The sequence below is a fragment of the Stegostoma tigrinum genome, chromosome 15 (genome assembly GCF_030684315.1).
Source record: "Stegostoma tigrinum isolate sSteTig4 chromosome 15, sSteTig4.hap1, whole genome shotgun sequence".
Taxonomy (NCBI): domain Eukaryota; kingdom Metazoa; phylum Chordata; class Chondrichthyes; order Orectolobiformes; family Stegostomatidae; genus Stegostoma; species Stegostoma tigrinum.
Genome location: NC_081368.1, coordinates 2,099,105 through 2,123,212, shown reverse-complemented (window position 1 = coordinate 2,123,212; position 24,108 = coordinate 2,099,105). Strand labels below are relative to the sequence as shown.

Genomic DNA, 24,108 nt, shown 5'->3' with positions numbered 1-24,108 from the left:
ATGGAGACCCTTAAAAAGTATGGGCAATTATCTCGAATAAAAACAATACAGGGCTGCTAGGAAGGAAAATGTCGAGTTATTATTGCTGCTTCTCCAGAGACTTAGCACACACAATGAGCAAAATGTCTTCCCTCTGCAAAGTAGTCAGTCATTCTGATTTAAGTACTTCTTTCTACACCACATCCTATATCAAAACTTTCTACTTTTGCCTTAGCATCCTAATCCAATTCTCCCTAAATACACATTTGTTATTTGCTCCAATTTCACCCTGTGAGCTTGTTCCACATTGTCCAAAATCTAGCAAAGTTTCATCTGAATTCCCAATTGGATTTGAATGGCTTAGATTTATGGCCACATCATTCTATTTTCACCTTCCCAAGCTGCATGGTCAACCAGAGGGGTACAGACTCGACTAAATCACTAGCACATGTTTCAGCACATCAAGTCTGCTCCACCAGCGTGCCAAGATCCTTTACATTGTGTTATTTAATAAATATATCCACATCATGGCTTTGTTTGAGTGCAGGAATAGGAACTGCCCATTCACTACTGAGTCTGCTCCAACATCCTATTAGACCACGATGAGTAGAAACCTCAAATCCTAGCCTTTCAGCCATATCCAGGTCCACTCGCCCAACAAAAATCCATCAATCTCAACCCTGAAAGTATGAAATCACGACATCAGGTTTATAGTCCAACAGGTTTATTTCAAATCGCAGGCTTTCAGAGTAGTGCTCTTTCATCAGGCAAAGTCACCTGATGAAGGAACACTCAGAGCTTGTGATTTCAAATAAACCTGTTGGACTATAAACCTACTACCATGTGATTTGGACTTTGTCCACCCCAGACCAACACACACCCCTCCACATCTTGAAAATTTGAGTCAGCCCTCATCACCCACAGCCTCAATGACTGAATTATATTTCCTGATACAATGAAAGAGCACCTAATTTTTTTTTCTTAAATTCTAGCACTAAATTTCAAAACTGCACTTCAGTTTGTTAAGCATTGATTTGCTTGCTCACAATTGGTGTGTATGTTCAATACAAGTCTAATGCACATGGTGAAATTTAAAAGTGTAAAAGCATCCTGAACAGATTCTTCTCAATTACATCGACGTACATGAAACATTTACTATGAAGCTTTAAGAAGAACAAAGCTGGATAAAAAAAGTGATTCATCTCAAGTTTATTGAACAAAAATTGGTATTTTTTTCAAGACATAATCAGGCACTGCGGATAGATAACAAAGCCACCAACCTGTGCTATTTAACATACTTGTTAAACAACCCCTTGTTCAAATTAACACGGATCTCGGGACTATTTACAAAATGACAGTCAATGGAAATACAGATAAAAGAACAAACTCTTTCTGCAGTCGGGAAAAAGGGGTTAAGATCAAATCAAATTTTAAATAGAAGGGGAAATATTAATGTAAATCCATATGTATTTACATTTAAAGGAAAAGACACAGGGTCTATGTACAATTAACTGATATTATTGCAATGCTTTTAAAATGCAGAGCTTCAAAATTAATTTCAGTAAAATTATTCAATTACCTACTCAAACACAACTTTGGAACTCAAACACCAGAGCACAGTGACAGACATCTTTGGAATAAACACAGCAGGGGTTATTCCTGGACCTTGTGCTACCAGTAGGATTCCTCAACTGTGAGAACTGCAGGGCGAAAATATGGGTGTTGCATCCTGTGACACCCCATTGGAAATCTGTGTTTGGATATCCATCATGCCTTCCTGCTAGGTGAGGCCAGTCCATGAAGGCACAAGGACAGAACAAGCCCAAACATGCACTAAAAACCAAAATGAGAAGGTCAAAGCTGATGCATTGAATTAAAGGCTTCTGAATTTACAGTTGCCAGCCAAGCTGCTCCTGACCTGTTACTCTAGCCATAAGTACATGATTGCAAATTGAGTGACTGTGAACTAAACTATTTTTATTGTTGCTATTATCCTAGATTTGTAATTAAAAGTGAATAATGCTCTCTAGAAAATTTTCTGGAATCGAAGCCATATGATAAATATTTTAAATGCAAGGGAAAAGAAAATACACATCAATCTGCTCCATAAGGAGCCTGCTGTTAATCCACCTTCACCACGCTGTAGATCTTGTTGACGAACCAAAAACAGGCAAAAAATCCAATAGTGCCTGAAACAAAGAAAAACAATTAGGATACCAAGAATTAATGCTACTTGCACATGACAGTATTATAGACAAAGAAAAACAGCCATCAACAACTTTTAGTAAGATCTAATCACTACTGAGAGGTTTCATGGGCTACACTGGATGTGCTGCAATAGTTTTGCTCGTGTATTCACTGATGTTTCATTGAAGCATTTGCGCAGCTATGAAATATTAAAGTAATACATTGTATGGACAATATTAACTAATTATAACTGCTCAAGGAATGTTACCTTGTGAACTTGTTAAAGTATAAACCAGATGTGTTCTCTTATAACTGTAAGCATTCCTGCAATAAGTCCGACAAAGTAGGATGGGGATAAATTCCTTGAAGGGGGAGAAAATAAAAGAGGCAGATTTGGGGAGCATTGTTGTTATATTCCTGGACTCAGTTCTGTTAATGACGTCTAATGAGCTAATGACATCTGGCGACAAAAGTTCAAATCCAAACATGTCAGATGGGGATTACAAGTTCAATTAAAAATGATGAACAATCAGCATGGAAATCGAAAGGGAAAGTTTTGCTTTACCAACTTTGCTGATTTTTTTTTAAAAAGCACGTTACAGTTTATTTACTATGGTAATGCAGTAGATGTAATTGGTGGATTAAAAGAAGTCTGAGATTAGGTGTCCCAGAATAGTATAACAACTCAGAATTTACCAGCAGTTGGACAACAGGCAGAATATGTTGCAAGCAGAAAGAGTGCCAACATTTGAACTCAAATGTTATTTTTGGTTTCAAAGTTTTTTAGATGAAATTTCCTACAGTGTGGAAACGGGCCCTTCGGCCCAACAAGTCCATATCGCCCCTTGAAGCATCCCACCCAGACCCATTCCCCTGTAACCCACACACCCCTGAGCACTGTGGGTAATTTCCCATGGCCAATCCACCTAACCTGCACATCTCTAGAGTGTGGGAGGAAACCGGAGCACCCGGAGGAAACCCTCGCTGACACGGGGAGAATGTGCAAACTCCACACAGACAGGCGCCAGAGGTGGGAATCGAACCCAGGTCCCCGGCGCTGTGAGGCTGCAGTGCTAACCACTGAGCCACTGTGCCGCCCTAGTTGGCAGGAGACAATATTTACAGGGGGTGCAGTCAGCACTGAGTAAGACTAACAATTACAGGAGGACATGAATTAATTTACAGCTGGACATTAAGTTACAGCACTGCCAAATTAAAAATTCAGCAAACAAAGGTACATCACAAATGCAAGGCAATTATTTTGGTGGAAAAATTAGAAAGATTACTCATTTGGAAGGTGCAACGAATTGTCACTTCACAACCTTCCAGATTCAATGTTTCAAAAAATTCAGATAAAAGTCTCTAAATTTATCCATTCATAAAATGTGCCCATTGACTAGGTCAGCATTTATTACTCATCCCTAATTACCTTTGAGAAGATGGCAGAGTGTTGCCTTTTGAAGAATTTGCACTCGGCCAGCCATTTGTGGGTTTGGAATTACTCATCAGGCCGACTGCATGCGGACAAACAGTCCTCGCTCAAATACATTAATTAAATAAATTGACCTTTTAATATTCTGCTGGTTGCTTGACCATTATAACTGATCAGTTAATGAATTTACATTACCCCTACTTGCCATGGCTGAATCTGAACACATACCTTTGTATTATTCACCAAGATGTCTAGTTATTTTGCTAGTGTTCCCCTCTAATCCATTTCCCTAAACAAGCTTTTGTCAATTCTGCCATTTCCAATTATCCCACCTTTAGACCCATCTTTTGTTCCATTGCTTATTCCATCCCCATGTGCACTGCAACATTCTCTCTTATGGCACTGTTCCTCGCCTGCCTGTCATCCTATCACAAACTCCCTTTAGCTTTTTCCTACACCCCACCATCAGCCCCATCTCTTACCTCGTAATCCTTGAAACAATATCTTACTCCAATTCAGAATTTAAAACAAAGTGACTGACCCAAAAGTTTAACCCAGTTTCTTTAACCACAGATGCTACCAGACCGAGAACATAGAACATAACAGCACAGTTCAGGCCTTTCGGCTGATGTTGTGCTGACCTGTCATACTGATCTCAAGCCCATCTAACCTACACTATTTCATGCACGTCCATATGTTTATCCAATGACGACTTAAATGTACTTAAAGTTGGCAAATCTACTACTGTTGCAGGCAAAGCATTCCATTCCCTTACTACTCTCTGAGTAAAGAAACTACCTCTGACATCTGTCCTATATCTTTCACCCCTCAGTTTAAAGCTATGCACCCTCGTGCTCGCCATCACCGTCCTAGGAAAAAGGCTCTCCCTATCCATCCTATCTAACTCTCTGATTATTTTATGTTTCAATTAAGTCACCTCTCAACCTTCTTTTCTCTAACGAAAATAGCCTCAAGTCCCTCAGCCTTTCCTCCTAAGACCTTCCCTCCATACCAGGCTACATCCTAGTAAATCTCCTCTGCACCCTTTCCAAAGCTTCCACATCCTTCTTATAATGCAGTGGCCAGAACTGTACACAATACTCCAAGTGCGGCCGCACCAGAGTTTTGTACAGCTGCAGCATAACCTCTTGGTTCCGGAACTCGATCCCTCTATTAATAAAAGCTAAAACACTGTATGCCTTCTTAACAGCCCTGGCAACCTGGGTGGCAACTTTCAAGGATCTGTGTACATGGACACTGAGATCTCTCTGCTCATCTACACTACTAAGAATCTTACCATTAGCCCAGTACTTTGCCTTCCAGTTACTCCTACCAAAGTGCATCACCTCACACTTGTCTGCATTAAACTCCATTTGCCACCTCTCAGCCCAGCTCTGCAGCTTATCTATGTCTCTCTGCAACCTACAGCATCCTTCGTCACTATCCACAACTCCACCAACCTTGGTGTTGTCTGCTAATTTACTAACCCATCCTTCTACGCCCTCATCCAGGTCATTTATAAAAATGACAAACAGCAGTGGACCCAACACCGACCCTTGCGGTACACCACTAGTAACTGGTCTCCAGGATGAACATTTCCCATCAACTACCACCCTCTGTCTCCTTTCAGCAAGCCAATTTCCGATCCAAACTGCTATATCTCCCACAATCCCATTCCTCTGCATTTTGTACAATAGCCTATTGTAGGGAACCTTATCGAACGCCTTGCTGAAATCCATATACACCACATCAACCAGTTTACTCTCATCTACCTGTTTGGTCACCTTCCCAAAGAACTCAATAAGGTTTGTGAGGCATGACCTTCCCTTCACAAAACTGTGCTGACTATCCCTAATCAATTTATACTTTTCTAGATGATTATAAATCCTATCACTTATAACCTTTTCCAACACTTTACCAACAACTGAGGTAAGGCTCACTGGTCTATAATTACCAGGGTTGTCTCTACTCCCCTTCTTGAACAGGGGAACCACATTTGCTATCCTCCAGTCTTCTGGCACTATTCCTGTAGACAATGACGAGTTAAAGATCAATGCCAAAGGCTCGGCAACCTCCTCTCTGGCTTCCCAGAGGATCCTAGGATAAATCCCATCCGGCCCAGGGGACTTATCTATCTTCACCCTCTGTAGGATTTCTAATACCTCTTCCTTGTGTCTCAGTATTCTCCTCGACAACATTGTCGTTTTCTACAGTGAATACTGTTGAAAAATATTCATTTAGCACTTCCCCTATCTCATCTGACTCCACACACAACTTACCACTATCCTTGATTGGGCCTAATCTTACTTTCATCATTCTTTTATTCCTTAAATACCTATAGAAAGCCTTAGGGTTTACCCTGATCCTATCCGCCAACAACTTTTCATGTCTCCTCCTGGCTCTTCTGAGCTCTCTCTTTCGGTCTTTCCTGGCTACCTCGTAGCCCTCAAGCGCCCTAACTGTGCCTTCACATCTCATCCTAACATAAGCCGCTTTCTTCTTCTTGACCAAAGATTCCACCTCCTTCGTAAACCACGGCTCCCGCACTCTACAGCTTCCTCCCTGCCCGACAGGTACATACTTATCTAGGACACACAGGAGCTTTTCCTTGAATTAGCTCCACATTTCTAATGTGCCCATCCCTTGCAGTTTCCTTCTCCATCCTACGCTCCCTAAATCTTGCCTAATCTCATCGTAATTGCCTTTCCCTCAGCTATAGCTCTTGCCCAGTGGTATACACCTATCCCTTTCCATCACTAAAGTAAACATAACAGAATTGTGATCGCTATCACCAAAGTGCTCACTTACTTCCAAATTTAACACCTGGCCAGGCTCATTACCCAGTATCAAATCTAATGTGGCTTCGCCCCTGTTGTATGTTTCCAGAATTTTTTTGTTAATGCTTCAGGAAAAAGAACTTGTATTATGCATTCATGAGGTAAAGGGGTGTTGCTGCCCATCCCCAGTTGCCCGAGAGCAGGAAAGCTGATGTTTTGAGTCTGGACCCTTCTTCAGAAAATTTTGTCCCAACACGAAACGTCAGCTTTCCTGGTCCTCTGATGCTGCCTGGCCTGCTGTGTTCCTCCAGCTCCACAGTGTTATCTCTGACTCCAGCATCAGCAGTTCTTGCTATGTGAATACGAATGACAATTTCATTCCCTTCACAGACAGTGAAGCAGTTGTTTTATAATAGTATCACTTTTACCAAGGCCAGAGTTCAATTTCCAAATCCTTAAAAGAAACCTGAATGCAAATTCCCAAACTGACAGCTTGGGGTTTAAACTCTTATGACATTGAACTAATAATCCAGAGCATAAGTGCCAAAAATAGAAATGGCTGATAAGGCTCAACAGACCTGTGGAGAGAATCAGAGTTAATGTTTTCGGTCAAGTGACCCTTCCTCAGAACCCAAAACTCGACCTGAAATGTTAACCAATTCTCTCCACAGATGCTACCAGACCAGCTGAGCTTTTCCAGTAATTTTTGTTGGTCTCTGATTCATAGCAACTGCAGTTCTTTCGGTTTTTATCCTAAGTGCCACTCTCCTGTTGTCTATTAAAACCTAGGCTTGGCTCATGTCTCTGCAGTGGGGCTTGGAGCATTTATTCAATAAACTAAAGCCAACACTAGTCAACAAGCAGTGCTGCTTTCAACTGTGGAGAACTGACTTGCAACAGACACATTCTTTCATTGAAACCCAATTAAGCTGAATACAGTGGTTAACACCACAATTTAAAAATAATTTACAGCAAATTATTTTTACCTCAAGTACTGACTGATTCAGCATTTGATTACATTGACCAAATGCAAGACTAGACAGATACAAAATTTAACCTACTCCAGGAAGACAGACCATGACTCCACCCCAATTCAACTAGAAACTCTCAAATTGGAGGGCACCTTTCCAAATTCCAGGACTGACGGCACCACACAAGATTTTTCTGACTTAATTTTTGATGTTCAGAAAGCCAGCATTCTATGCTATTATAGTCGCTCCAATTTTTCTTGCTGCTTTATGAATATCCAAGGTCCCTGTACGGCAGTGGCTTCCAGGTCTGAAAGTCAATGCGTACTCAGGATGATTAGTATGTTGGAGCTTACAACTGGCTGCACAACCATGCAGTGTAGAGAAAATGTTGTACAACACTGTCCTGGTGTGAGACAGTGTAACTGGTGCGCAGAGCCCAGATGGCTCCTAGGCATCTGATTCTTGTTTGAAGTCAGGGCTAGCTCCATCATCTTAATCTCAATTTCAAAGCCCTCTTTTCGTAGTGTAGAAACAATCCCTTTGGTCCAACTCATCCATGCTGAACAGGTTTTGCAAAGTGAACTAGCTCGAATTACCTGTGTTTAGTCAAAACTGCTTTAAAAACTTTGCTATTCATGGAGCTGTCCAAATATCTTTTAAATGTTGAAACTGTAGTCACCTCAACCACTTCCTCACAGTTCAATCCATACAGGCACAGTGTAGAAAAAGTTACCCTTCCAGTCCCTTTTAAATCTTTCCCCTCTCACTTGAAATTTATGCCCTCTATTTTTGAATTCCCCCATCCCAGGGAAGATCTTGGCTATTCACCATATCTACACCCCTCATGGTTTTAGAAACTTCTGTAAAAGGATCCCCCCCCACTTCCTATGCTCCAGGGGAAAAAAGTCCCAGATAGTCTCAGTAACATCTTTTTACATTTTTGCTGCACCCTTTCCAGTTTAAGAACATCCCACCTACAGCAGGATAGCCAGAACTGTACAGAGTTCTAAAAATGTGTCCTCACCAATGTCCTGTACAGCCACAAATGACCTCTCAACTGCTACGCTCAATGTTGTGAGCAAAGATGGCAAGCATGCAAAACATTCTTAACCACCCTGTCTACTTGAACCCCTAGGTCTATGCCTGACAACACTCCCCAACGCACTAAAATGAACTATGGAAGTCTTACTCCAGTTTATTTTAAAGCGCTATATTTCATATTTATCTAAATTAAACTTCATCTGCCACTTCTTTGCCCCACTGGTACAGTTGATCAAGATCCCGTTGTAATCTTAGGTAATGCTAGAACCAAAACAAAGTTGCTGGAAAAGATCAGGTCTGGCAGCATCTGACCCTTGAGGGTCACCAGACCCAAAACGTCAACTATTTTCTCCTTCATAGATGCTGCCAGACCTGTTGAGCTTTTCCAGCAACTTTGTTTTTGTTCCTGATTTACAGCATCCGCAGTTCTTTTGGTTTTTATTACGTCACGCTGTTTATTTTGCCACCAATTTTGGTGTCATGTACAAACTTATTAACTATGCTTCCTATATTTACATCCAAATCATTGATATAAGTGGACCCAGCACCTATTTTTGCAGCTCACCACTGGTCGTAAGCCTCCAGTCCAAAGAACAACCACCCTCTCACCCTGTGTCTCCTACCATCAAGCCAATTTTGCATCCAATTGGCTAGTTCTTCCTGGATCCCATATGATCCAACTCTCGGAACCAGTCTACCATGTGGAACCTTGTCAAAGGCTTTGCTAAAGTCCACAAAGACAACATCTACTGCTCTGCCATCATCGATCTTCTTGGTCACAGCCACCCCCCTAAAAAAAATTCAAATTTGTGAGACATCATTTCCCACACAAAGTCATGCTAACTATCCCTAATCAATGCTTGCGTCCCTAACCACATGCCTTAATCATAAACTGAACGCCACAGAAGAATACTAGAACTTGGGGTTGATATCAAAGATTTTGGGATCGAGTATTTAAGTAATTTGAGACACATGTGGTGAGTGGAATGAATTGGGAAGAGGCACGCGGGGAGAAGAGGTGGCGCTGTTGAGCCTATGGTTTCCAAATCTCTTCCCCCATTGGAGTACTTCACACCTACATACAGCTCTATTGTAGACTCATGGATAAAGAATGATTACATTGCTATTGGCCAGTAACTCCACTTTTTATCATAAGGGTGACCACCAGGACAGAGGAAGGTGAACTCTCTCAATATTGGCTCTTTTTAGCAAATAATACTTATGTTCTTCTTGCACAACAGTCTATTAATGACAGAAAACTCCACTCTGTCACAGGCAAGGAGCTCCCACTTTTCTTCACAGATAACTTTACCATTATGATGAATCCATGAATTTTTAATTCAGATTTCACATTTCAGCAATTAATAAAAAAAATACTGTTTGAAAACTGTCTATTGAGATAGCTGCTCTAGATGCAGAAGGAAAACTAATTTCTAAACAATGCTCTAAACTAAACGAAACTAAACAAACACAAAGCTGACATCAGCTTTTGTGCTCCTAAGATGCTGCTTGACCTGCTGTGTTCATCCAGCTCCACACTTTGTTATCTCCGATTGTCCGGCATCTGCAGTTCCCATTATCACTGATACAATCTTAGCCTCACTGCGAAGCCTCTTCCAGAGATGCCTAACCTGAAGTTACCCTCCTCCCTCCAGACAAACCTCAGGGGATCTCTCCCACTGCAACTATTTTGATGGTTGGGCCAGCTCCATCATCGTTAACACAAATTCACAGTCCTCAGATATCTTACTGACTAAACTGGAGCTCCACTGTGTTATCACAAGCATGTAATTCAGCACGTACAAGTGTCTGTGCAACCAGTCCATGGTATCAGTCATTGCTAATATTGTCCCATAACATGTTCCCTCTGGTTCCTTTGCAAATCTATTTCTTCTGGTTATTGATATTTTGACACTTCTGTATTCAATTATTGGATTTGGGCATCTCCAATGAGGCCAGCTCCCTAATTCTAGCCTATCCCAGTAGCCCAGAGGACAGTTAAGAGTCAGATATATTTAATAGGATGGGAGTCACATACAGGCCAGATCAGGTAAAAATTGCAGATTTCATGCTATTAAATATAGGAGCAGACATGGACCATTCAGCCCACCAAGTTTGCTCTGGCATTCAATGAGATCATGGTTGATCTAATAATCCACAACTTCACTTTCCTGCCTTTGGCCCCATAACCCTCCTTTACTGGTTTAAAAAAATCTGCCAATCTCAGCCTGAACACATTTAGTAACCCAGACATCGATAATAAAAAAATTGCAGATACACTACCTTCAGAAGAAGGTCCTCATTTTTAAAAAAATTCACAGGATGTTGGTTTTGCTGGCTAGGTCAGCATTTATTGCACAAGGCAGTTGAATGTGAACAACATTACTGTGGATCTGAATGTCATATATAGACCAGACCAGGTCAGGATGACAGTTTTTGTCTCTGAAAGCCATTTGTGAGCCAGATGCTTTGTTCCAACAATTGAAAAGTTTTGTGACCATTAGATGAGGAGATTTTAGTATGCAGATATAGCAGGTAATGAGCAAGACAAATTGAATGTGCCTATAAAAATAGGGGAAGCATTGCTGCAATTGTACAAGACTTAAGGGAGACCACACCTGAAGACCTGCATATCATTTTGGTCCCTTCACTAGAGCAACGAGGTAGCTGTACTGGAGGCAGTTCACAGAAAGTTCGCTAGATTGATTTCAGAGACAAGAGCTTGATCGAGACATCGACCCTTTTAGGCCGACACTTTCTGGGGTTCAGTAAAAGGAGATGTACTTGAGGAAAAAAAAATACAAAAGGGGATTGACAAAGTAGGTGTAGAAAGATTGTTTCCACATGTACCAGTGTTCTTTAGGACTTAACCCTTCTGAGTACATACTGTGCCTTTGGCATACTCAGTGCTTCTTCAAAATGTTGCTCAGCATGGAGCAAATGGATTCTTTAGCTAATGGGAGCAGGTTTCCTTGCCCATTCCTAGGGAGCTGAAGGTGAAGGAACATCCAGCAGGCAGTGGCCACAATATGACAGAATTCACCCTGCAGTGGCAGGTGCAACATTATTACAATTATTCATTATGGAAACAGATCCTTTGGTCCAACTCATCTATGCCAAACAGGTTTCCCAAATTAAACTAATCTTATTCGCTCGAGTTTGGCCCATATGCCTGTAACCCCTTCCTAACTATGTACTTATCTGAAATATCTTTTAAATATTGCATCCATACCTGCGTCTACTACTTCCTCTGGCAGTTCATTCCATATATGCACTAACTTTTGAGTGGAAAATTTGCCCCTCAGGCCACTTTTAAATCTTTCTCCTCTCACCCTATACATATGCCCTCTAGTTTTGAACTCCCTTGTCCTTAGGAAAAGACCTTATGATTCTGCCCCTCATGATTTTACAAACCTATACAAAAGGTCAACCCTCAAGCTCCTACGCTCTAGGGCTTTAAAAAGAGTACCAGCCTATCCAGCCTCCCCTTATAACTCAAACCCTCTTGTTCCGATAAGATCCTAATGAATTTTTTCTGCACCCTTTCCAATTTAATAATTTCCTTCTTATAGCAGGGTGACCATAACTGCACAAAGTGCTCCAAAAGTGGCCTCACCAATGTCCTGTACGACCACACGATGTCCAAACTCCTGTACTCAACACTTTGACCAATGACGGCAAGTGTAGCTAGTGCCTTCTTCACCACCCTGTCTACCTGTGACTCTAAGTGAAAGTAATTATGAAGAACGAGGGAGGAACCAGCCGGAGATATTGGAAGTACTTCACAAGTACTTCCAATAGTACTAGCAGCCATAGCAAGAGCTTCTGGGGGCAATTTAGGAAGCACAGCAAAAATTCATCCCAGCATAAGAAACATATTGAGGGGAGGACAAGGGACGTCAGGGACAGCATAAAAGCAAAAGTGAAAACGTACAATGTGGTGAAGATCAGTGAGAATCCAGAAGACTAGGAAAACTTTAAAAACTTGAGGATAACAAAAAAAAAAATCAATGAGGGGACACGGTAAAATGAGAGTTAGCATGCAATGTAAAGATTGCAAGAGTCTTTTTTAAGCTGCAAGAGAGGGGCGAGAGTGGACATTGAACCACTGGAAAATGAGGCTTGAGAAGCATTAAATGGGGAACAAGGAAATGGAGGAACTAAGTAGATACTTTGCATCAATTTTCAGTGAAGACACCAGCAGAATATCAGAACTATAACAGGATCAGAGGACACGAGTACATGTGGTGGCCATCACGAAGGAGAAGTTGCTGGGAAAGCTGGAAAGGTCTACCAGTGGATAAATCAGCTGGACCAGGTGGTGCACACCCCAGAATTGCAAAAGTGGCATTGGTGATCTGTCAGTAATCACTACAGTCAGAGAGGGTCTCAGATGCCTCGAAAACAGTTCATATAAAGCCCCTGTTCAAGAAGGGAAGGAGGCAGAAGACAGGAAACGAGAGGCCAGCTAGCCTGACCTCAGTCATTGTTATGATTTTTATTATTAAGGATGAGATTGTGAAGTACTTGCAAGTGTATATTACAAGAGGACAGAGTCAGTACAACTTAATCCATGGGAAGTCATGCCTGACAAATCAGTTAGAATTATTTCAGGAGGTAATGAGCGAGTTAGAGCAAAAAAAGCCAACAGACATTATCTCTTTGGCTTTCCAAAGAGCCTTTGACAAGGTGCAGGGTACTGGCATATAGAGGATTGGTTGACTGGCAGAAAGCAGAGAGGGCAATAGAAGGTCTCTTTCAATAAGGGGTGGGGGGTGGAATCTGAGTGAAACTTACAAAATACTCAGAGACTTGGGCAGAGTGAATGTGGAGAGGATCCTTCTACTAGGAGAGACTTGGAGAAGGCACAGTCTCAGGAGTGAAAGGGTAACCCTTTAGAAGTGAGATAAAGAGGAATTTCTTCAGCCAGGTGATTCACCTGTGGACCTCAACAGCTGCAGAGGCCAAGTCACTGAATACATTTTAACCCAGATATAGATTACTCAACAGTAAGGGGATCAAGTCTCACAGGGAGAAGGCTGAAGAATGGGGGCGAGAAACATATCAACCATGAACGAAAGGCACAGCAGACATGGTGGACCAAATGGCTTAATTCTGCTGCTATCTTATTGTCTCATGCCTAACCTGGACTTGCTGTGAAGTCAGTATCAGGTGATAATTTGAATTACAAGCACCAAAAGAACTGCGAATGTTATAAGTCAGGAATAAAGAAGCTGCTAGAAAAGCTCAAATGGTCTGACAGCATCTGAGAATAAAAAAATCAGTTAACATTTCAGGTCTGGTGACTCTCAAATTAGCAGTACAAGGATGGCAGGGTTCTTGAATATTTAGGCAGCCTTCTTCAGATGATCTTAAGTTTAGATTAGCTGAAATAGGGTTAACCTAGACATTTCTTCCAACCTTCTAACATATTTTGGAACAACTTGTTTGAACATGGACACCTGGTCTGGTCCACATGTTCAACATCAATGTGGTTGACTCTTAATTAACCAGAGGGCAATTAAGGGTGGGCAATAAATGTCAGGCATTCACTTCCCATGACCAAAGATAAAAAAATGCAGTATTTCAAACTGCCCTGCCAATCTTCTTTCATCATAAATCACTGTGTTTAATAAGGTGCAGTAGAGTGCTGTGAACTGTGCATTTGAGATGTTTTGGGCTGGATTTATCCAATAAAGCAGAATACATAAAAGACAGACAGCAGCTCTCCCAAAGAGGAATAAACTAAGCTGAAGTGACGTAGCACCTTGCCCCTGCCAAAGCGCTTTACACTAACATTAAAGAACTTGGGAAGTCCAGTCATCACTGCAGCATCTGCAGTTCCTATTATCTCTCATCAGTGGATGTAGCTAGTTTTACAGCACACTTTACACGCTGCCCCCCCCCCCCCCCCCCCCAAACCAAATTGGGCTGGATTTGAATACAGATGCCAAAGCATAAGCATATCGTCAATTGTCAAACTAGCAAAAAGGTGTTTCATCCAGAACGAAAATGCTCTAATTGTTCTCAACATTCAAAGGGCATTGAGAAAACGGTTTGAAATGATCAACTTCACAGGCACTGACTGATGCAGCCTTCACCCTCCTTAGCTCACCTTAGACTACCTGAAAACATCAGCCCATTCAGGAGAAGCTACAGTATACTTCTAAAGTGCAAGCTCTTATATAAATAAATTTTAAAACTGGCTGGACAAGACAGTTACCCTCACTTTAAAACAAGCTTTTTATAAAATCAATTTCTTTGTACAGTTTGTCCTCACTCTGCAAAATTTCCTGGAATCAGCCTTACAGCTCTGTATCCAGACACAATTATGAAGTTACAAAGATCGTTAAAATCCTGCTTCAGTTTGACATCATTTAGCAATAGAACAGGGTTTTGTCTCAAAGGACAGAGTGTTAGCAACATGAAGACTAAGAAAACAAAGGTCACACTTAAAGGAAACCCACGTTTCATTAGACGAGAATGATTTCATTAAACTGACTTGTTTAGTCCATCAATCTACTGATTTTAAAATGAAATCATTTGTCCAAATTTTTCTAAGTACACAAACCAACCTGTTTCTTGGGAACAATTACTCACTCTGTAAAGAGCCCACAGAACTGTGTGTAGTGATGAAATAGGCAGAAAGTGATTGTTCACTCAGGACTGCCTCATTTTAATAGCCCAAGAGCATCTATAATTGCAACTCTGCATGTCAAGAACAAGAACAGCAGTTCACTTAAGAACTAAAACTGAAATATACACTATTAATAAATGTAGCTGAAAACTTTTGTAAAATGCATTACTGATCATTTCTGAGATTTGTGCACCTGAACTTAACTGCACGTCATTAAAACATTTATCAGATAATGAAGAAATGACGAAACAGTTTCAGCAGAGCTCAAATTACAGTAGCCATGGTGGCAGGCTGCAAGGTTTAATGTAATTTTAGACTCAGTACCTTCCTTTTTAATTTCTCAATCAGATGTCTTTAAATGATAATCCGTTAGCTTTCTACAAATCAAATTTACACCTAATTTAAGTATGTGTTACTTTGAATAGGTTGTATTATTTATTCATGCTAATAGTAACACAGGAGTACAGAAACTGGAACATTCTTGAACAAAGACAATATGCTGTTGAAGCTTTTGCCTGGCACTCATCAGGACATATGCTGGAATATCAAGTTTTAGAAGAGATCAATAATTTGTATTACATGTGAAAAGGGTGCTAATTGGTTGGAAACATGGCTGTGGAGAATGCGCCAGGGAACAGCTGTTACCCATACTTTTGTGAAGTTGAAAAAGGCACAGTTGGATATAAGATAACAAAGTGTGAAGCTGGATGAACACAACAGGCCAAGCAGCATCTCAGGAGCACAAAAGCTGACGATTTGGGCCTAGACCCTTCATCACAGTTGGATATATTCTGTTTGCAAAGAACAGGATCCTGCGTATGAATACATGCAGTTTCTAGCAACTATGAATGAGCCACACTGCGAGTCTGACTGCTGACCTGAAACTGGTTGTAAAGGGTCAGAAATTGCTGGTTAATTGCAGAACGTCAAAAGGGGATTACATTCTCAATTTCATACGGGCAGATCAATGACTAGTCATGCTCAACTGCTGTTCACCTCAAACAGATGAAGGGAGGTGCAGTTCAATCTGATCCAGATGTTAGGGAGTATAGCTTGAATGTCTGGCATCACATTGTCACTGAAATCCACATAGCACAATAATCATTCTGTTTGACAGCAACATCCCGTTAATCAAGACCACTGGTTCCTCTTCTCTCTCAATCAAATCTCCAGAGTCAAGATGGCAGCGTTTGGGTTGGCAGGGTTTGGTTCTGATCCTGGGGCATTGAGGAGCCCTAGCAAAACTGGAATCAATGAGCATCAGTGGGCAAACTCTCCGGTGGTTGGGGTCATATCTGACATGTAGAAAGATGGTTATGGCTGTGAGAGGTCAATTATCTCAATTCCTGGGCATCTCTGCAGGAGTTCTTCAGGGTAGAGTCCTCGGCCCAACCATCCTCAGCTGCTTCATCAATGACCTTCCCTCCACAAGGTCAAAGGTAGGGATTAGATTCGCTTGTGTGGAAACAGGCCCTTCAGCCCAACAAGTCCACACCGCCCCTTGAAGCATCCCACACACCCCTGAACACTACGGGCAATTTAGCATGGCCGATCCACCTAGCCTGCACATATTTGGACTGTGGGAGGAAACCAGAGCACCGGGAGGAAACCCACGCAGACACGGGGTGAACATGCAAACTCCACACAGACAGTCGCCCGAGGCTGGAATCGAACCCAGGCCCCTGGCGCTGTGAAGCTGCAGTGCTAACCACTGGGCCACCGCGTCGCCTGATGTTCACCGATGACTGCACAATTTGTGACTCCTCAGACACTGAAGCTGTCCATGTTCACAGGCAACGAGGATCTGAACAATATCTAGGCTTGGACTGACAAGTGGCAAGTGACATTCAGACATTCACGCCACACAAATGCCAGGTTATGACCATCACCAATAATAAACAATCTAGCCACTGTCACTTAACATTCAATGGTGTTACCATCCCTGAATCCTCCACTATCGACATCCTGGGGGTTACCATTGACCTGAAACTCAACAGGACTCATCACATAAACACAGTGACTACAAGAGCAGGCAAGAAGCTGGGAATATTGTGGCATCTCACTGTCACTGAAATCCACATAGCACAATAATCATTTTGCTCGACAGCAGCATCCCGTTAATCAAGACCAATGGTTCCTCATCTCTCTCAATCAAATCTCCAGAGTCTCCTGACTCCTCAAAGCCTGTCCATCATCTACAAGGAAGAAGTCATGTGTGTGATGGAATACTCTCCACTTGCCTGGATGAACGTAGCCCCAAAAACACAAGCAGCTTGACATCATTCAGGACAAAGCAGGCCGGTTGATTAGCGCCACATCCACAGATATCCACTCCTTCTACCACAGATGCTCAGTAGATAGTACACGCTGATACTACAAGATGCACTGCAGAAATTTACCAAAGATCCTCAGACAGCACCTTCCAAACCCACGACCACTTCCATCTAGTAAGGACAAGGACAGCAGATACATGGGAACACCATCACATCCACGTTCCCCTCCAAGTCACTCACCATCCTGACTTGGAAATATATGGCCGATCTTTCACTGTCGCTGGGTCAAAATCCTGGAATTTCGTCCCTAATAGGATCGAGTGTCAAGCCAGAGCAGGAGGAACGCAGCAGCTCAAGAAGGCAGCTAACTACCACCTTTTCAAGGGCAAATAGGGATGGGCAAGACATGTTGGCCAGCTAGTGACACCCACATCCCACAAATGAATAGAAAACATCCTGGCGCTCAGCCACTCATGGGCACCATGTAGCAGAGCCGGCCGTATCCACAGAGTCTTGTGCATCTTCATCGTTCAGTGCAAGGGCGACTTGCTGTTTTTCTGTCTGTCCATGGCATTTCTCCACCACAGGGGAGTCAGTAAGAGCCAAGCCCTACGCAGTCCCAGGTCCACAGCCAGCTCTGGCTCTGGGGTTGCAGAGGCTTCAGCATTGGCAGTGGAGGGCCAGGACTCCAGCAACAGGTGGCAATGCCCAGAGTAACACTGGACGGGAAGCTGGTGGTGAGACCAGGCTCTTGGCTCCAGCTTGGACACAGTGGTTGTGGTAGCAGCAATGGAGGTGGTGAGACTTGGGCTTGTAACTGAGCCCCTGACTGCTGTGAAGCTGCAAACGGAAGAGGGTAACAAGAATAGGGAAAGATAAACTCTACTGGAGTAAACTCTTGCATTATATTTAGTGGTTCAAGAGGGCACTGGAGCATGGAGATATGCGCCCTTTTTGCATGCGTTGCTGTATTTTTATATACATGACAATAAATCTAAATAAGATACCACAGCATTAAAGCAATACAAAATAACTAACTCTGCTCACATTTCACAGCTGTTTCACTCTCATGGTAATTTGAGATGAATCTGCTCCTAAAAAGAACCTAAAGTGGCAGCCTTACCCCCACTCATGACTGACAATGTGAAGGCAGCAGTTAAACAAAGTACACAAGGACAGAGATTACTCTTGATTGAGGCTGAAGGTACCCAATATTTGTGGGAAACCGGTGAAGTGGTGAGGGGAAAAGGCAAGGAATCGGAAATCACATGCATGTGTATCCTTCACATCAGTGTCTGTTACAGTTTCGACACAAGAGGAATGCTAGCCTTGAGTAAGTGGAAACTGTGTTCTAACAATCATATTAACACAATGTTAATCATCAGAGAAACTTAGGAGGAAGTGACATAATGGTAATGTCATTAGACTAGCAATCCAGAAGCTAACACCAAAACTGGTGTAAATCCCTGAAGGAATTTCACGTCGAGTCTAGGATTAAATGACAGTCTTCATAATGGTGGTGAAACCATTTTCGTTGTCATAAAAATGTACCTAATTCATTAATGTCCTTCAGGCGTATCTTACTTGGCGTACATTTGAATCCAGACACAGTCACATTAGTAAGTCATGGAGGAGTTTGAACATGTGCCATAGCATTAGGACAGGCTTGAGATAGCTAATGCACTGATAAGACAACCAAGCCATGATCTCCTCTTGACAAAATTAAAGGCACCAAATACTTCAAAGGCCTCGGGACCCTGACAACATCCCGTAAATACTACTGGTAAACAGTAAGAACATAAACAGGAACAGGAGTAGTTCATCTGGCCCATCAAGTTTGATCTGCCTTTCAGTAAGATCATGGCTGATCTTTTCATGGGCTCAGCTCTGCTCACCATAACCCTTAATTCTTTTACTACTGAAAAACCTATCTTTGCCTAAAAATGTTACTCAAGTACAATGAGAATGCCTATAAAATCGCTCAGATATGTTCAATGCATAAAAAGCAGGACAAATCCAAATCAGCCAATTACTGCCCCAATCTAATTTTGGATATCACCAAACGTAGTTGATAATGCTAGCAATAATCTTATTGATGATCACTTCAGGGTCTGCAAGAGCCATTCAGCTCCTGGCCATATTACAGCCTTGGTTCAAACACAGACGAAAGCGCTCAAATCCAGGGATGGAGTGAGCGTGACTGCCCTTGATACCAAGCAGCATTTGGTAGAATATGGTATCAAAGAGCCCACGTAAGACTGGAGTCAACGTTCATATGGGATGGACTAAGTCCGAATAAGTATTATCTTGGATCGGAAGTTGTAACATCTATGGGTGGGGGTAAGAAATAAGAAAGGGAAAGAGATACTGATGAGCGCAGTCTGTAGGACCCCTAATATTAGCTACACAATCTCAGTATTGTCCTTAAAAGAATGCATTACGCATTCTTGAAAGCAGTAATATGCACCCTAGGTAAAAGGAGAACCAGTGGATATATTTTTTACATTTCAGATGGCTTTTGCTAAGACATCAAAGGTTAATGCGCAAATAAAATCTCACGGTGCAAGGGGTAACACATGGAAATGGATAGAAGATTGTTTTCCCTGCAGTGAGTCAGAGTAGGAATAAGTAGGTCTTTCACGATGTCATGAGTAGTGTGCCACAGGGGTCAGCGCAAGGGCCTCAGCTCTTGACAATTTATCTAAATAATTTGGATGAAGGGATCCTAGGTAACAGGAGCTAAATTTGACGACAGAAAGACAGATAGAAAGGTGAGCTGAGGGCATAAGGAGCCTACAAAGGGAAATCATGGGTTAAGGGAGTAGGAAAAGATCTGACAAATGGAAGACAATTAGGAGAGTGTGAAATTATCCATTTTGGCAGAAAGAATAAAGAAAGCAAATCATCTGAATGGTGGGAGGTTAACAAGCTCAGATGTAGAGGGGTTTGGGTGCCCTCAAATACGAGTCACACAAGGTTAATATGCAGCTACAGCAAGTGATCAGGAAAGCTAATAGAATGGATATAGTTTATTGTGGGAATTCAAATGCAAAACGTTGAGAGGTTAAGCTTCAGTTATACAAGGCATTGGTAAGACCACATATGCAGTACTGTGTACAGTACTAGTCATCACACTTGCAAAAGGGCAATAATACATAGGAAGCAGTTCAGAGAAGGTTTACTGGACTAATATCTGGAATGAGTGAATTATCTTGAAGAAAGGCTAGACCTGCATACTTTGGCGTTTGGAAAGAAAAAGAGGTGACTTCGTTGAAACATACAAGGTCCTCAGGGGGCTGGACCAGGTGGAAGTTTAAACAATGTCCCACAAGAGGAAGCAATCTGGAATGGAGGGTTATAGTTTAAAAATAAGGGAAAGCTTTTGAAAACAGATGAAGAAACACCTCTTTTGTGAGAAAGCTGAGTGCCTTTTGAATTCCCTTCCTCAAAAGGCAGTAGTTGCAAAATCTTTAAATACTTTTTCAAGTAGTAGTGGACTGCTCTTTGACTAACAAGAGGGTGAAGGATTGCCACGATATATAGGAATGTAGAGGAGAGGTGAAAATCAGATTAGCCATAATCTTATTAAATGGTGCCGTTCAAAACGGCAAATGGTTGATGCTTGTTCTTTGTACACGTACTTACATGGAACATAGAACAATACAGCATAGGACAGGCTCTTCAGCCCTCGATGTTGCGCCAGCCTGTGAACTAATCTAAGCCCGTCCCCCTACACTATCCCATCACTATCTATATGCTTATCCAAGGACTGTTTAAATGCCCCTAATGTGGCTGAGTTAACTACATTGGCATGACAGTCCCTTGCGCAATGTGTTGTGGACTAATGAGAGCTCAGGCTAGTTTGGATCTGGTAGGGTGTAATAAAGGTTGAATAAATTATCTTAAAATAATCTGGTCCAGGCTTTCTGTCAACGGAGATCTAAAAGGAGGTAATAGGGACTTCTGTGTACTTCTCAGAGTTAAAAATTAAAGATCTTGGAAACAGGTAGTATGAGATTTCCAATGTGCTATCCCTATGAGGCATAACACGTCAACATTCTTGGTTGCGTGTCACCTGGTCCTGCTGTATTATCAAATTTACATACCAACAGTTAATTCAATAACATTCAACATCTGATGCCAGACAATGACAATCTCCATCGAAAGAGGATCTACTCATTACCCCATGACACTTAATTGCATCATCTTCACTGAATCCCCACAATCAACACCCTAGGCTTAATACTGATCTGGACCAGCCATATAAATACAGTGGCTATAATTCCTAAAATAGCATCTCCCGAGTCGCCAAAGCCTGTCCTCCATCTGCAAGGCAGAAGTCAGGAGTCAGAAGGAATACTCCCCACTGGCTTGGATGGGTGCGCCTGCAACATCACCAGATATATACCACCATTGAGGACAATGCAACCTACTTTATTGTCACTTCCTCTACCGGGCTCAAAATTCCCTCAAAGAAAGTTTACAATATTTTACTACTTGGCAACTTATATTCTGAAGTAGAGGCAAAAGGTGTTTTTGTTTCCAGTGCTGCAAATGGGCTTTTTCCTAAGAATCAGAAATTGCCCATAGTGTGTCAGGATATGCAAGTTAGCTGGATTATCCATGGGAAATGCAGGGTTTTGGTTACAGGATATGGCATGGGTTGCTGTTCAGAGGGGCGGTGTGATGGGCCGAATGGTACGCTTCCTCGCATATTGAAATACTGACTTGTGGAGGTAGTGGTATTATCACTGTTAATCCAGGAGACCCAGACAACATTCTGGGGACCTGTATTTGAATCCCACCACAGGAGATGGTGGAATTTGAATTCAATAAAAATATCTGGAATTAAGAATCTAATGATGCCCATGAACCCATTGCTGATTGGTGAAGAAAACCCATCTGGTTCACCGATGTCCTTTAGGGACGGAAACTGCCATCCCTACCTGGTTGGGCCTACATATGACTCCAGACCCACAGCAATGTGGGTGACTCTGAACTGCCCTTTGGGCAATTAGGAATGGGCAATGAATGCTGCCTAGCCAGCAAAGCCCTCATCTTGTTAACGAATTAAAAAAAATTCATTTCACTGCATAAACTAGTAAGGATTCTAAGCACGAGCAACTGATTATAAAGGCACAGAATGACACTGAGCCCAGCTGCCACATGCTTCAAGCTGACAATTTCCTCACAGTGGTGGGTACTGCAATCACCCAAGTACAAATAATATAGCTCCATAATAGACCCAAACCTATTCTAACACAGGGAACCAGTCATGTAGCAATACAGAAGAGAACAAAATACTGATTGAGAGAGATTAGGTTCTGCCATAAAAATGATTGCATTAGACATTATTTAAAACATCAAACCTGTCAGTCACACCTGGTTAATGAGCGCCATTTTAAAATACCGATGCTGACTGATGGACAGAATTTGAGTTTAAAAATCCAGATTTTAAAAAAAGTTAAAAGCTTTGGTCTTTGCATTATGTCAATTTATTCAGAGTCAATGATGTGCCAAGACCATCTTGGTTCATTATTGTTTTTTGAAACTTAATTGATATTTTGCCTTCTGGGTGAACACACTGCATCAGAGAAACAAAGCCTATGGATTTCAAGGACTCAAACACTCTGGAGGATTTCTTTTGCCTGTGACTCAAAAGGGCACATCACATTAAATTTTGCTGCTAAATTGTTTCCTCATTAAAAATAATGTGTCACAGCCAAATTCCTGCCAATTTAGTATTTTACGTTAGGGCAGAATTAAAATGCTAATATTACAGTACCTAGTTAGGCGAGCATTAATTGGAAAAAATCTTAGTCTGAAACGTAAACATTTGCATGGATAGAAATAAGTAAGGCTGCTTTAAAATAAATTCTGTTCATGGGAAGGCTAGTCTGTACTGCATGAAATGACGCATCTTTACAAAGAGGATTAAACTTGCTCAACCATAACCAAAACACAAATTAGCAGACTGCAGTATGGTAGCACTGTGGTTATTCCACTAGACAATGGTGAGTTATGAAGCAAAGGAAGACAAATTCGGATCCCCTGATGGCTGTTTGAGAAGTGAAAGAAATTCTAAAGCTAGGAATTATGATGAGTTAAAAAAATTGATCCTTCAGTTAAATACATAACGTGTAATGCGCTGCCATCTTACCTGTGAACAGGAAAAAGATCAAGACCATGATAAGTGTGTATCCAAAGTATAGTATTGTGCTTGCTGCACCCGAGATCTGAAGCTTGGAGAAGAAGTAATGAACAGCATAGACAAAGAAGTAAACAGCTGTAAAGCCACTAGTAAGGAATGATCGCCACCACCAGTGGTAATCCTACAAAAGGAACAACACAAAATTAAAACATTAGCTGAAGAACAGCAGAACATAAATGTGTTGCATTTAACAAGAGTTGAATTTTAATAAGATTAGAGACAGTCAATGGGCAGAATCTTAGAATCCCTACAGCATAGAAAACAAGCCATTTGGCCCACCGAGTCCACAGCGACCGTCTGAAGAGCATCCCACCCAGACCCACTGTCCACAACCCTGCATTTCCCATGGCTAACCCACCTAGCCTGCACATCCCTGGATGCTATGAGCATTTTTAGCATAACCAATCCACCCTAACCTGCACATCTTTGCATTGCAGGAGGAAACCAGAGCACCCAGAGGAAACCCACACAGACAGTCAACAGAGGCGAGAATCAAACCTGGGTCCCTGATCTTATGAGGCAGCAGTGCTAGCCACAGAGCACTATGCTGCTCAAGTTTTGAGAGTTTTGCCCTTGGGTCAGGATCTTCATACAAGTCAA

At 41.9% G+C, this 24,108-nt stretch overlaps 1 protein-coding gene across 2 annotated transcripts in view; it reads right to left on the bottom strand.

Moving 5' to 3' along the window:
• Positions 1-1,171: 1,171 nt before the first annotated feature.
• Positions 1,172-24,108, bottom strand: part of LOC125458929 (transmembrane 9 superfamily member 2-like) — a 134,080-nt gene continuing 111,143 nt past the window's right edge. For both annotated transcript variants that reach the window (XM_048544776.2, XM_048544778.2), the window contains 2 exons: positions 23,458-23,629; positions 1,172-2,168 (listed from right to left, as the gene is read on the bottom strand). In XM_048544776.2, coding sequence (XP_048400733.1) covers positions 2,101-2,168; positions 23,458-23,629 — 240 coding nt within the window. In that variant the 3' untranslated portion in view covers positions 1,172-2,100. The remainder of the gene's footprint in view (positions 2,169-23,457; positions 23,630-24,108) is intronic.